At 44.9% G+C, this 12845-nt stretch overlaps 2 protein-coding genes across 2 annotated transcripts; one reads left to right on the top strand and one right to left on the bottom strand.

The window, feature by feature from the left end:
- The first annotated feature begins 1761 nt into the window (after positions 1 to 1761).
- On the top strand, positions 1762 to 4940 carry LOC102703206 (replication factor C subunit 4). Its single transcript, XM_006652594.1, has 7 exons — positions 1762 to 1989; positions 2089 to 2195; positions 2291 to 2392; positions 2754 to 2949; positions 4136 to 4264; positions 4340 to 4534; positions 4620 to 4940. Exons 1-7 carry the CDS (start codon positions 1819 to 1821, stop codon positions 4725 to 4727), a joined length of 1008 nt encoding a protein of 335 aa, XP_006652657.1. The 5' UTR covers positions 1762 to 1818; the 3' UTR covers positions 4728 to 4940.
- A 1030-nt stretch (positions 4941 to 5970) lies between these two features.
- On the bottom strand, positions 5971 to 12268 carry LOC102703483 (homeobox-leucine zipper protein ROC4). The gene is made up of 9 exons (XM_006652595.2): positions 12152 to 12268; positions 11785 to 12044; positions 11568 to 11685; positions 10747 to 11460; positions 10561 to 10662; positions 10238 to 10465; positions 8457 to 8634; positions 7988 to 8361; positions 5971 to 6749 (listed from the first exon to the last, which is right to left on the bottom strand). The coding sequence occupies exons 1-9, from the start codon at positions 12266 to 12268 to the stop codon at positions 6402 to 6404; spliced, it is 2439 nt and encodes an 812-aa protein (XP_006652658.1). The 3' UTR covers positions 5971 to 6401.
- Positions 12269 to 12845: the final 577 nt, after the last annotated feature.

Here is a 12845-nt window from a genome sequence, read left to right on the forward strand (position 1 = left end):
ACATAAATAATTTTTTAATAGATTATATAAGCAAAATTTATTTTAAACATGTAAATCATATGAAATTGTATTTAAATATTAAAGTTTGAACCAACAAATCACATGGTGAACCTATAAAGTACTAAACATATGCATTCTAGGGTAAAATCAATGAACACCGGTGAATCTTGTGTCTTTGGTCTAGCTCGTTAGGCTCACGAGCCAGCTCGAGCTAACTTGTTATCTATAACGAGCTAAAATGCTAGCTCGGCTCGTTAGAAAAATGAAACGAGCTGAGTCGAGCCAAGCCGAGTTTGTCACGAGTCGAGCGAGCTAACGAGCATGAGCTTTCTGTCCACCCCTAGTCGTTGTCGCAGCCCGTTGGCAACTGTAGCAAATCCCCGCCTAGTGGTGACGCAATGGGGGGGGCGACGGTTGTGCGAGGCGGGGTTGGTGGCGTGATGTGGACGCAGGCGGGGCAGGGCGATGGGGAAGGTGGGGGCACGCTAGCACAGGGGCGAGAGGGGTGGCAGCGCGAAGGCACGAGGCATAGACGGTGGTGCGACAGGGTGGAGGTGGTGGCGGTGTGACGGGGAGGTGACGGGTGATGGTACAGTGTAGAATGAGCATTTGGTTCCTATGCGCATATGCTGGAAGGGGTAACTCTGGCAGTGGGGATATTTTCGTCAATATTTCAAGTATAATATGTATAATTTCTTTAATTTACAGTTAAAACAACATAAATATATTTTGAGAGAGCCTTTTATTTGATAGCGATGTTTTGACAAATGCAAACTGTAGAATAACATCAGGCAAAACCACGTTTTGAGGATGTACTATAGCAATTTTCTTGTTTTCAAGGGTGGCAAAGCAGCTTAGCTTAACGAGGAACTGACAGGTGTTGTTTAGTTAACGTTATTAATCTGTCTAAGATTACCAGTGATTTGATAAGTCGTAAAACCAAAATCAGCATTTAATAGTTAACATTCGGTAGTGAAAAGTTTATGGACGAAAATCGTATAAACCTGAGTCTGTCTTGATCTTGATAGTAAGAAGGGCAACAAAAATCATCTACATAGTTTAATTTCTGCTAGATATTTTTTCAAAGAAAAACTCATAAACTCATTTGTCACGCATCACAGAGCACTCCATGAAGATATTAATAACTCCCCAAAAATTATTATGCATAAAAGTTACCTATAACTTCAAAATAAATCCCAAACTGAATTTCTTATATATTATGAATGTATATCTTATATTCTCCCCGTTTCATACTGTGATATTTTTTAAAGTATTATGGACGAATCGAGACAAATAAGAAAGTAGCTAAGAATATTATGAATGTATATGTATGCCTAAATCTAAAACTTAAATAGATTTCGACTTGCGATCGCTCAATCCGCGACGTCGCCGCCACCACCGCCCGGAATTAGCTCGCCCGCGGCACGCCGCCCAGGACGGGTTTTGCCTGCGCCATCGCCGCGTGGGACGGCCTCAACCTCTGCGCCGCCGCCTAGCCGGCTGCCTCCTGTCCGTCCCAGTCCACTTTCTCCGCTCTCGTCCCGGCGTCGGCGTCGGCGTCGATCCGCACGGCCGGCACCCTCCTCCTGGCCTCCTCCCACCGTCGATCCGCGGGGCCGATCCAAGCGGCTGGCCCGCTGACATCGGCCGACGCACGTCCACGCGCGGCCCAACAGATTTATCCTCCTCAAGGCGGCCCGGCCCACACCTGAAAAAAATATAAAAACGCTCCCCACACCGGTGGCGGGCAACGCCCCCCGCTTTTCCCTCCACCGCGGCACGGTTTTCCCCCCTTCTCCCGCGCATCCGCCCCGCGCCATGGCCGCCTCCTCCTCCGCCACCGCCCCCGCCCTCGCCGAGGCCTACGACATCCCGTGGGTGGAGAAGTACCGCCCCACCCGCGTCGCGGACGTCGTCGGCAACTCCGACGCTGTAAGCCGCCTCGAGGTCATCGCCCGCGACGGCAACATGCCAAACCTAATCCTCTCCGTAAGCGACATTTCCACAAACACCTCGCGCGCGAGGAGGAGCAGTACGGCGCACCATTTCTAACTTTTTTGTTGTTGTTGTTAATCCTCTTGTCTGCAGGGACCTCCGGGCACGGGGAAAACTACGAGCATCCTGGCGCTGGCGCACGAACTGCTCGGACCTAGCTACCGCGAGGCCGTGCTGGAGCTCAATGCCTCGGACGACAGGTCGGTGTGGCGGTGGCGTGCTTTTGATTTGGCGAAGCGTAGTCGTTCGCCGTGGTGTGGACTGGGTGTGTGACGGCTGATTCCTGCTTTTACAGGGGTCTGGACGTGGTGCGGAACAAAATCAAGATGTTTGCGCAGAAAAAGGTCACGCTGCAACCAGGGCGGCACAAGGTTGTCATCTTGGATGAGGCCGACAGGTATGCCACCCCAGTGCGGATGGTGCGACACTATTGCTAGTATTCTGCCTTATTTTTAGTCTATTCCAATTTCACCACAGGTTAGCTAGAGGTTAAGTCCAGATATGCCCATTTCACCAAGGATTAACTATATTTAAGAATTAAGATGTAGGATTATACTGATACCAACAGTGTCAAAATGGAGAAATCTTGTGGCTGCTCCACCTGTAAGAGCAAGAGCAATGTTATATTATTCTGTAGTGATGAATTAAAGACAGACTCTATGACTTTTAAGCATATAACTAATATCAGATATAGTCATATAGGCATATAGCTAGTTGTTTGTAAGTGTGTTTTCCTCACATGCACTCACTATGTGCAGCATGACGTCTGGAGCACAGCAAGCACTAAGGAGAACAATGGAAATCTATTCCAACACCACAAGGTTTGCACTTGCGTGCAACACTTCGTCTAAGATCATTGAACCCATTCAAAGCCGTTGTGCTATTGTACGATTCTCAAGGCTCTCTGATCAGGAAATTCTTGGCCGACTCATGGTTGTGGTGGCAGCTGAGAAGGTAATGATTGATAGCATTTGTAACTGAAAGGACTTAACAACACGTTTTATTGCCTTAGTTGCTTAAGTTCTGTCAAATCTTGATGGAAATATTTCACATAGCACTAGTTGTTTGTTTCTTTGAATCACTGCAAATTGTTATTAACCATTTTAGTTAGACCTCATTTCTAATGGGTAATGGCTATGTGTTTGCCTGCATATCTATTGTTCTTCCCTGTAATCTTGAGCTGTGATTGTGCATTTATGTGCATCACTGCATTTTTCGTTCTAGAATTATCTGCTGCTGTTATATCAGGATAAATTAAATTGTCTCAATAAATAGTTGCAGCAATTGCTTGCTGGTTTACTAAAAGGGAAATTTTACAGTACTTGAGAAAATATCTCGAGATATCAAAATTTTAGTGTAAAATTTTGGTACCCCAAGGTACCAAATACCCGAGATACTAAGTTTTTGCACTAGGAAATATGGTGGTTCAAGGTACTATTTCAAAGATGGTAAAAAAACTCACTATAAATATCTGGATTGGAAGAGAAAATAGCTTTGAACCCCACTTCAAAAAGGGGTACACCCCCACCTCCTTTGGGGATCCCAAGTGACATATAAGGCTTGTTTGGGGAGCTCTAGATTCTGAGAAGCTGCTGCTTGATAGCCAACTTCTGAGAATCTGGAAAAGCAGTTAAACCCAGCTTCTCCAACTTCTGGATTCTTAGTTCATTTTCTAGAATCTGTAACTACATATTTTCAGAAGTTGAGAACTGTTTGGGGCAGCTTTTAGCAGAAGCAGCTTTTGGGAAAAGCTGCCGCTGGAAGAAGCTCCCCCAAACAGGCCCATAAGCTGGTAAAGTGAAGAGGTCATAGTCTTGTTAGTCATCCCCTATATGGCTCTTCAGTAGACTCTAATGTTCCGTACTGGTCATTTCTTGTCTACAATGTTGCAATCAAGAAACCTGCTCTTTTTCCATGTTCTATACTTTCTCTCCATCCTGGTTGGACTCTTGATGATATAGAGATACCCGGAATGGTCGATCACTCAGTTAATTTGTTACTGGTGCCTGAATATTACTTTTGAACCATAACAATGTTTTAGACCCTATTATTACCTTACCAATCGTATCAGGCGTATCTGCTCGCTATATATGGGGTGCTAGCTTTATCATATTTTAACCTCTTTTCTTGTTCTACCAAGGTTCCTTATGTGCCAGAGGGGCTCGAAGCAATCATCTTTACTGCTGATGGTGATATGAGGCAAGCTTTGAACAACTTGCAAGCTACAGTTAGTGGGTTTCGTTTTGTTAATCAAGAAAATGTGTTCAAGGTTTGCAGACATCTTTTGTCCGGTATTTTTTATGTGTTATTTATTCAGCTAATTGTAATGCTGTATCGGCTCCAGGTATGTGATCAGCCACATCCATTGCATGTCAAGAATATGGTGAAAAATGTCCTCGATGGAAAGTTTGATGAGGCCTGCTCTGCTCTGAAGCAACTATATGATTTGGGGTACTCTCCCACTGACATAATCACTACTCTCTTCCGGGTTATCAAGAACTACGACATGGCTGAATATCTAAAACTGGAACTGCTGAAGGTAACTTTTACAGCCTTGTAACCTATTACCTATGCGATCAATGGTCTTAGACAGTCAAATTAAAATATCCTGTTTATTTCCACAGGAAACTGGATTTGCTCACATGAGAATCTGTGATGGTGTTGGGTCATTCCTTCAGCTATCAGGCCTTCTCGCAAAATTTGCGTTGGTGAGAGAAACAGCAAAAGCATGAGCTTGTTGCAGATGGTAGTAGCTGTACGTGCAACTGCTCTGGCACGGTAACCTAATCATTTCAGTTAACAATGTTCTCATGCATGGCTCGCTGCGTACAATTCTGTCATCATTTCAGTGTGTAAGATAGTGCCTTGCTTAAGTAGAACAATCTTTGTTTATGGATTGGCTCACTTGAGTAAAACATCTAGTAGTATATTTTGTTTCTGTTGAATAGAGGATCTAGCATTCGCCGAAGGGCACCAATCATTCATGGTCTACCGTTCAAGTCCCTTGGTGTGCTATAAGGCTGTTCCCTTATCCGTTGCAAGTGTTGTTGGCCTCTTGGCAGTAGCAACAAGCGTAAGATATCAGTTCCCGTCAACAGTCTGCGCTATTTGACGTTTCGATGTTGACATGGAAAATTTTCCTTGGGCTAGGATATATCTCTAAGAGCAAGTTCAGTTCAATATTATAGACATCTACTGGTTTCAATTTATCTATAGTCAATTTAATAGTCATTTTATACAATAGTTAACCGACAAAACATATATTACCATGTCACATCTGTCATACACACATTATGTCTTGGAGTTCGTGTTGTAGTTGACTATGCAGCTGACTATAAATTAGTAGTTCATCTCTTTTCTCTCCTCTCTCTTATTTCTTTAAAATATATATTTATATAGTCAGCTTGTAGTAGCCAGCTATTGAACCTGCTCAAATGTTGGTAAAGATCAATTTTTTTTTCTCTGGGTGGCTGAAAAATATGGTCCTTCCAGTTGTACATGTGTACCACCACACAACCTTAGGTGGTCCCTTGCCCAAGAATAGGCCACGTAGCAGTTGCGCCATCAAAAGGCAAGATGCCTGTATCAAAATAAATTCATTTTTTATCATATAAAAATAAAGACTAATATCCTTTATTTTATAAATCTCAATGCAATTATTTCTTAATTAATTTATTCCTAATACATTTCTTTCTTTAATGCAATGATTATTTAAAATTTAACTTATTTTAGAACAAACTAGAATATATAAAAATGGTCTTATTTCAGACATATCATTCTATTTGGAAGCCTTGGCACTGAAAGCCACTGATTGGATTTTTCCTAGCGACATTTTGCATCATGAATCTCGCGAACTGATAGTCAGAACTAGTGAGACATGCAAAACTAGATTCCAGATTGGTCTAAACCATCTCAGAGTACCAAGGTTTGCCTTTGCCAGACGTTGATAGCTCGAGACTATCAAGCGCAGTCCTATGATCAGAACCTAATATCATAAATATTGCACGAGTGCATCCTACAGAACGTATCACATCTCCCTGTAACAACAGCTAGAAACCATAGACACCCAACACACTGAGCCAGCCAACAAAAAAAGCATAGATGACTCCCGCGTCCCTACTTCCTAATGCCAAAAAGAACACAAAAATATAGCATTGGCCTGTTACATGGCGTCCAAATTGCAGGTTCACTTCAACATGCACCAGTAACTGGAGAGAACAGAGGCGTGAGAGAGGCTGAGTCAATACCCGAACCACCACCATTGCTCTGTGCTAAGGACCGGACGGGGCAGGTCCTTACCACCTAGCAAAGGTTTCCTTCCTCTATGTCGCGGTTCGTTCTTGACTCAGGCTCATCGCCAGCCACTCCAGCTAAGGCCAAAAGTTCCCCCCTCCATCTTGGGGGGTTTAGACGTCGCAGCGCAGCGCTGTCTTGATCTTCTTGATGGTGCAGGAGATCAGGTTGCTCACAGTCTCTACCGACTCAACCGTGAGCTTGGCAGTCGGTTGGCTGTTGACAAGTATCTGGAATGCGACCGTGAGCAGTGAGCCCATCTTGTGGTCTGCGCCGGTGTTCGGCCCAGCAGGCAGGATGGCGAAACCTGATGGCAGAAGCGCGACGCACGTCGAGTCCCCGCCACTCATGACAAGGTGCATTGCTGGGATGTCGACGGGAGCGTACACGACCATCAAACCAGACGCATCTGCGCATGTCTCCTGTAGGATCAGCATGCTGTTCTGGTTCGCGTTGGTGGGCTGCACAGTGAAAACTTTGGTAAGGGGAGCAGAAATAATAACAGATATCAACACAGAAAATAATTTGGTAATTTCTATCAAGGATCCTTTTCATGATCCAGAGTAGCCCACACAAGCACAGTTGATTGCGATCGAAATTGCATTGAAGTTTATAGAGATTTTAGACCTTTCTAATGTAAGAAGTCAGTTTGTGTGCAAAATTAGGGCAGAAATAAAGGTTAGACACTATTATACCTTCCACAGATACTGTGAAAAGTTAGGTTCTGCTAGTCGACCATGTACATCATTGGCCCTCAACAATATTTGATAAGTAGAACTAGTTTTCCCACCTTGTACTCTTCTCTCTTTTTCCTAATGGAATCTTTGGACGCTTAGATTGAAGTCCATTTAGATTATGTTCTGTCTAGTCATAATGCATGTCAAATCCTTATTTTAACGATTTAATTGGAAACGTGCCGCATTTTTCTAACATCCATTAGTCACTACTAAACCAGCCACATTCCTTGCATGCTTATATATTAGTCTCTACTAAACTAGCTAAATTCCTCCATATGCTTATATATTATGGTAGAGTCGTATAGCTGTTAGGCAATTGTCTAATGTGTCTAAACAAATAGTTTTGTATTTATACAAGTACACGTCTACCATAACTGATACCTCCTTCCGTTCCATATTATAAAATGTTTTGATCATACCTTAATTCATTAGTATCCATATGAATCTAGAGGGGGTTAATCTTACAATGTGAAACATAGGTAACACAACTCGCAAAATCAAATCTGAATACAGTTGTCATCCTTTCCCCACCAGCTAATGTGGTAGTTCCTAGGGCCAAGCAAGATTACTTTTTTTCAGAAATTCTAACTTCTATCACATTAAACCAATTTCAAGCATTGATGTAATTATTGAAGGGGTGATTGTTTACCATTTTTAGGGAAAAACCAAACGGTATATTTGCAAATGAAAAATAATTTGTGAACAAAACTTTTATATAAATGTTTTAGTGATCTAAAAGCCAAGGCTGAAAATAAAACATGATGAAAAAAAACAAAATATACTACAAAATTAAGGCGAAAATTTAAATTTTGGCTTATAAGCAAAAACAAAAAGATGGAACCAGTGATTAGTGATTTGGTGTCCCCAAGAATGTTGTGTTTAAATTACAACCCCCCCCCCCCCCAAAAAAAAACACAAAAAAGGTAAATGATGAACAGTGGAAACCGGTAGCTGATACTCACACTGGCCTTCAGTAGACATACAGAATTGCCATCCTGTTGCCCCTTGGCAATGCTCGTCACCTCCTGCATAGGGCCACCATTGCTGAGGATATCCCATTCAGCCCGCAGCCCCTCATTGCGCAAGAAGTTGAAGAGACGGTGAGGCATCACAGGCATCCAAACTGATGTGGCAGCACTAAGCACCACACCTGGCGGCATTCCAGGTTCATCAACACTCTTGTGTGCCATTACATGCACATCCTCCCCAATGTTGCCTGTCAATCCATCCAGTTTGCTCCATTCGCGAGCAGAAGATGTGCTCACCCCTGCACAGAAGTTCTTCGTCATCCTCCTTGCTAGCTTCAACATGCTCCGTTTCCCTTCTGGATGGATAGCTTTGCAAATGTAGCACCACAACACGTTGATTAGAAGAGTGGATCCAATTGAAAGATAAGTTGACAGACCTTTTCATGTTATCAAATTTCTTTACCTATCGAGTCATGCTCCGGCAATGCAATAGAAGACATGAGAATAGCCAAGCATTCACACTGCCGCTGTAATGTCGCAATCCACCGCCCTGCACCAAGGGCAAGACCAGACCGGAGAAGAGGCCGGTAGAGCTGATGCACAGATGCCTCATCATATTCTGTATGTTCAACCCATGTGACCTACAGTGTTCATTCAAGATCTGTTGTTAGGACATAAATGCATGCCCAAATGCAAATGTTTTGAGATGCAACACAACAAAAGAGGTTAGCAGTGCAGTTTCCTGGAGCACACTGCTATACATGCTGAATGGTAACAATAAATCTTATTTTTCCATCTAAGTTATTTTTCTTAATGCTCAATCAATGGAACATAAAAAGGACATCAGGAAAGTGTATAAAAATAGAGGCTACCTCGAGGCATTAGCCCATGCTGGGCCCCCCACATTGTAACTAGTACTTAATGTAAGAAAACCATAGCCATAGGACTAATGGATTATAGTTAACACATTTGTCTATTCTGCTTGCATCGAATCAACCATAGAAGTACCATGAAAGCAGGGAGCAGATCCAGAACTGATCAACAGTGAGATTATGATTTCAGAAATAGGACATTTGAACTAAAATATTGCAAAAAGTAGCCAAAATTACCAGAAGCACATGAATGAAAAAACAGAAGAAAACTAAAAAACTTGTGAGACGACAGTATCTCTAGTTTGATCTGGGATCAGCTGACCTGTCTGAGATTGACCTTGTTTACTTAAAAAAAAAACATGATTCTGATCACAGTATCTTCATCGTTAATTCATGTTGACTTATGATATGCTCCAAGAATGGCACACCACTAGCGTTGCAAAATATTGTGCTCCTGAACCCTTAAAACAAAGAACTTCCTGCTATCAACTAGTGGGTTTACACAAGAATACCAGATGTATGTCCCATTCAGATGTCAAATTTAGAATTTTGAGTAGAACTGCCAGTGCATGTAAGCACCCCAGAGCAATTTGGATCAAGGCTATATAAAACTCCGGTACAAAACCCAAGGTAAAGAGGACTTTTACATTGAGATAAAACAATAGAGGAAGCGGTCAAGGTTTCAACGAGACACATCAATTAAACTGCGGACAAGAAGTTACCCAAGGGGAACCATCCCAGGAGTAGAAGTATCTAATCCCTTTGGAGAATTGAACTCCAGATTAAACAAAAGCAAGGGAGCATACTTGGGGAAAAGTGTTGGATCTACAGAACCACTTAAGTATTCCAGAATCGTTTAATTAAACCCCTCCCAGCTGACCACTACAATACTTTACTTCGGATTATGGACTCATAACCACAACATATTTTTGGGATACATGGGACTACACCATGACTTGTGAATACAAACAAAATATTGCATGGTGATCACCAGGTGACACATTAAAGTAACATTATTTGAAAATTATGAAAGAACACTCTTAACACCTTTTTTCCATGAGCGTCATGTTAGTTGCAGAGAGCTGGAATTGATAAAGCACCCTCCATATGCAAAGAGTGATTATCATGAGTAGAGCTAAAGAGCTTGGCAACTAATAGGGCTAGTTTTGACAGACTTCTAGTGGTGACGTCATGTGTACCACTGAGCTGTGACTTTGAAAGGTATCAACCGATAGCATGCTGACTACTGTGAATTATAGATGTAAAAAGACCTACTTTCCTGAAGTGAACTAGTCAGGGCTATCTTGGTCTATGACCTTTACCTAAGAATATCTAAGGAGCAAGAGCTAACAAAGATAATCACTCTAAGTACCTTAACAAACCCATTAGGAGTGTCTTGCATCACACAACCAGAAGGCAGCCTTCGGCAGTTCATGTTTGCAGTGGTGGATGCAGAAGTTATGCCTTGATCCCTCATGAATCCATCAGCAGAAACATCCACTACAGCCCATGCACCCTCGCTCAGTTGTTTGGAGAACCTAAGAAACTTCACCTCTCTAATAGGCACAAGAGGTGAAAGCACTTGTAGCTCTGCCTGCATCTGTTGCAATGATAGGGGTAAAAAAACTCAGGAGATATACTAGTGTGATTAACCACATTTACACAGGATGGCGCAACAGAATGTTCATCACTCACAAGAAGCAATGCACCATTTCTAGTCCCAGCAACACCAGTGGAAATCTCCTCAATGGTTGATGCCTTGGCAATCATGCATGAGAACATATCGGACCACCGTCGCTGTCGCAAGAATTCAAACTACAGGTGTGAGTCCAAACAATCAAGCAACAGAAACATTAAGAGGTAAGGTGGCACAAGCACAACCTCATCCATGAGGGTCTCCACAAGCGCGGCGCTGTCGTCAATGATGACAATGCCAGACTCTCTAGAGGCCTCAGATACATACCCTTCAGGCTTCACCCCGATGCATGGTGGGAAGGTGTTTAGGTACTCCTCAAAGTTTAAGCTCTCCTTCGCAGGAGAGGCAGCTCCGAAAGCACCTGTAATCCATAGCGGCTCTCCCATCTGCGCCATCTTAACTAGCTCATCCATTGCACTCATTGCTAGCTCCAAGAACAAGGACTTGTCAATGCCAGCCATTGCTGATGGTTCAGCCTCAGCTGACTTCATGGGCGTGATCACCGTGCCCATTGAACTGGACATGGCGCCAGCAAAATCAGTGATCGTCGAGACGGGCATCGTGGCTGATGGCATCGGGCCAATACCTCCGACTGCAAGCTCCAGCGACGAGCCTGACATAGGATGTGGCTGATGATGCATCTTTGGTGGCGCCATGAGAGAAATCGGCTTGCCAAGAAACTTGGCAGCTAGCGCGCAGACTCGGCTGAGCTCGTCCTTGAGCCTCGCGTTCTCGACGCGGAGGTGGTGCTCCTCGAGGGACACCTCCCCAAGCATCGCAGGGCCGCCGCAGCCGCCGCACACCGGGTTCGCCATGGCCTCCCGGATGGACAGGTTCTCGGTGCGCAGCTTGTCGTTCTCTTGCTTCAGCAGCGCGTTCTCATGTCGCTCCAGTTGCATCTTGCAAATTCAATCATCACATGGAGAGCTAGTGTCAAGAAAGTGCACCATGGATTGGCGGGGAAGCCGAGTAACGACGCGTGCTTTCGTTTCGCTCGCTTACTTACCTTCATCTGCGTGCGCCGGTTCTGGAACCAGAACTTGACCTGCCTGGGTTCGAGGCGGAGCCGCTTGCTCAGCTCCGCGCGCTGCTTCTCGTCTGGGTGGGGGCATTCCTTGAACATCCTGCACCGATGAAACAACCAATCCATGCATGAGCAAGAGCAAACCGCCAAGCACAGGAGAATGCAACGAGTCGTTCGTGTGCGGGGGGCGCGCGCTTACGCTTCCAGCTCTTGGATCTGCTGCGGCGTGTGGCGGTGGTAGCGCTTCTTCCGCTTTCGCGGGTTGCCGGGCTCGGCGTCCTCGTCCTCGTCCTCGTCGCCGCCGCCACCGCCGCCCACGTCGCCGCAGGAGACGACGTCGAGGTGGTCGCTCCCGGACCGGCTCATCTCGTTTTCCACCTCCGACGCGTCCCTAGCCTTCGCGCCATGGATCACCGTAACCATCTTCCCGCCGCTGCCGCCCCGGCCTGCAGCGTCCACCTGCAACAAACCAAAAGAAAAGGACACGCCTTTCGGAATCACACGACCACCAAATGAACCCCACCCCGATAGACAACACGTCGGGCCACGGAGGCAGGCGCGCGTACCAGCGCGAGGGAGAGCGCCGGCGATGACGTGAAGACGCCCGGGCCAGCGCCGGAGTACGGGAACTGCATGCCGCCAGCCACCACGCCGTCGCCGAAGTGACCACCCCCAAAGCTCATGCCCCGCTCACTCTCCCTTCCCCCCTCGGCCGGGAGAAAGATCAGAGGAGGAGGCCAAGCGAGAGCCGAGTAGGCGGCAGCAGTGCGTGCGTGCGTGCGTCTCGGGTATGTCGCGCTATTGACTAGCCTGCCTCTTCCTTCCGCGAGTACTGTACCACTGTGTGCACTCTGCTGCCTGTAATCCCAACAAAACAAAAAGGGCTACCCTGCCTGGATCTGCCTAGCCTTTGTTTCTGCACACCTCACACAAGTCACAAGCCCAGCTACCACCCTTGCACCATCTACCCACTCGGCCACTCCGCTCCTCTCCCGTAATTAAAATTCGGTCGAAGAGAATACGGGTTAGAGCATCCAATAGCTCGTATATTTCATTCTCTATCATGAAAAATAGAGAACGGAGACTATAAATTGAGCTCCAACAGAACGGCTATCATATCATCTATTTTTAGATATCATTCATTCATATTTAGATGATCTCTTCATCCTCTAAAGAGATATAAAGAATGTCATATATGGTTGATCTAGTGGAATATAGAGAGATATGAAGGATAAAACTAGTTTAGATAATCATCCAAAT

This window comes from Oryza brachyantha, chromosome 4, assembly GCF_000231095.2.
Source record: "Oryza brachyantha chromosome 4, ObraRS2, whole genome shotgun sequence".
In the NCBI taxonomy this organism is placed as follows: domain Eukaryota; kingdom Viridiplantae; phylum Streptophyta; class Magnoliopsida; order Poales; family Poaceae; genus Oryza; species Oryza brachyantha.

Excerpts from the sequence above, each read along its gene's own strand:
- LOC102703206 (XM_006652594.1), top strand. The coding sequence starts at position 1,819 with ATGGCCGCCTCCTCCTCCGCCACCGCCCCCGCCCTCGCCGAGGCCTAC. Across the intron at positions 4,265-4,339 it reads ATCAAGAAAATGTGTTCAAG|GTATGTGATCAGCCACATCC; the intron begins GTTTGCAGACAT and ends TATCGGCTCCAG. Across the intron at positions 4,535-4,619 it reads TAAAACTGGAACTGCTGAAG|GAAACTGGATTTGCTCACAT; the intron begins GTAACTTTTACA and ends TTATTTCCACAG.
- LOC102703483 (XM_006652595.2), bottom strand. The coding sequence starts at position 12,268 with ATGAGCTTTGGGGGTGGTCACTTCGGCGACGGCGTGGTGGCTGGCGGC. Across the intron at positions 10,466-10,560 it reads GAAATGGTGCATTGCTTCTT|ATGCAGGCAGAGCTACAAGT; the intron begins GTGAGTGATGAA and ends TCATTGCAACAG. Across the intron at positions 8,635-10,237 it reads CTCCTAATGGGTTTGTTAAG|GTCACATGGGTTGAACATAC; the intron begins GTACTTAGAGTG and ends TGAACACTGTAG.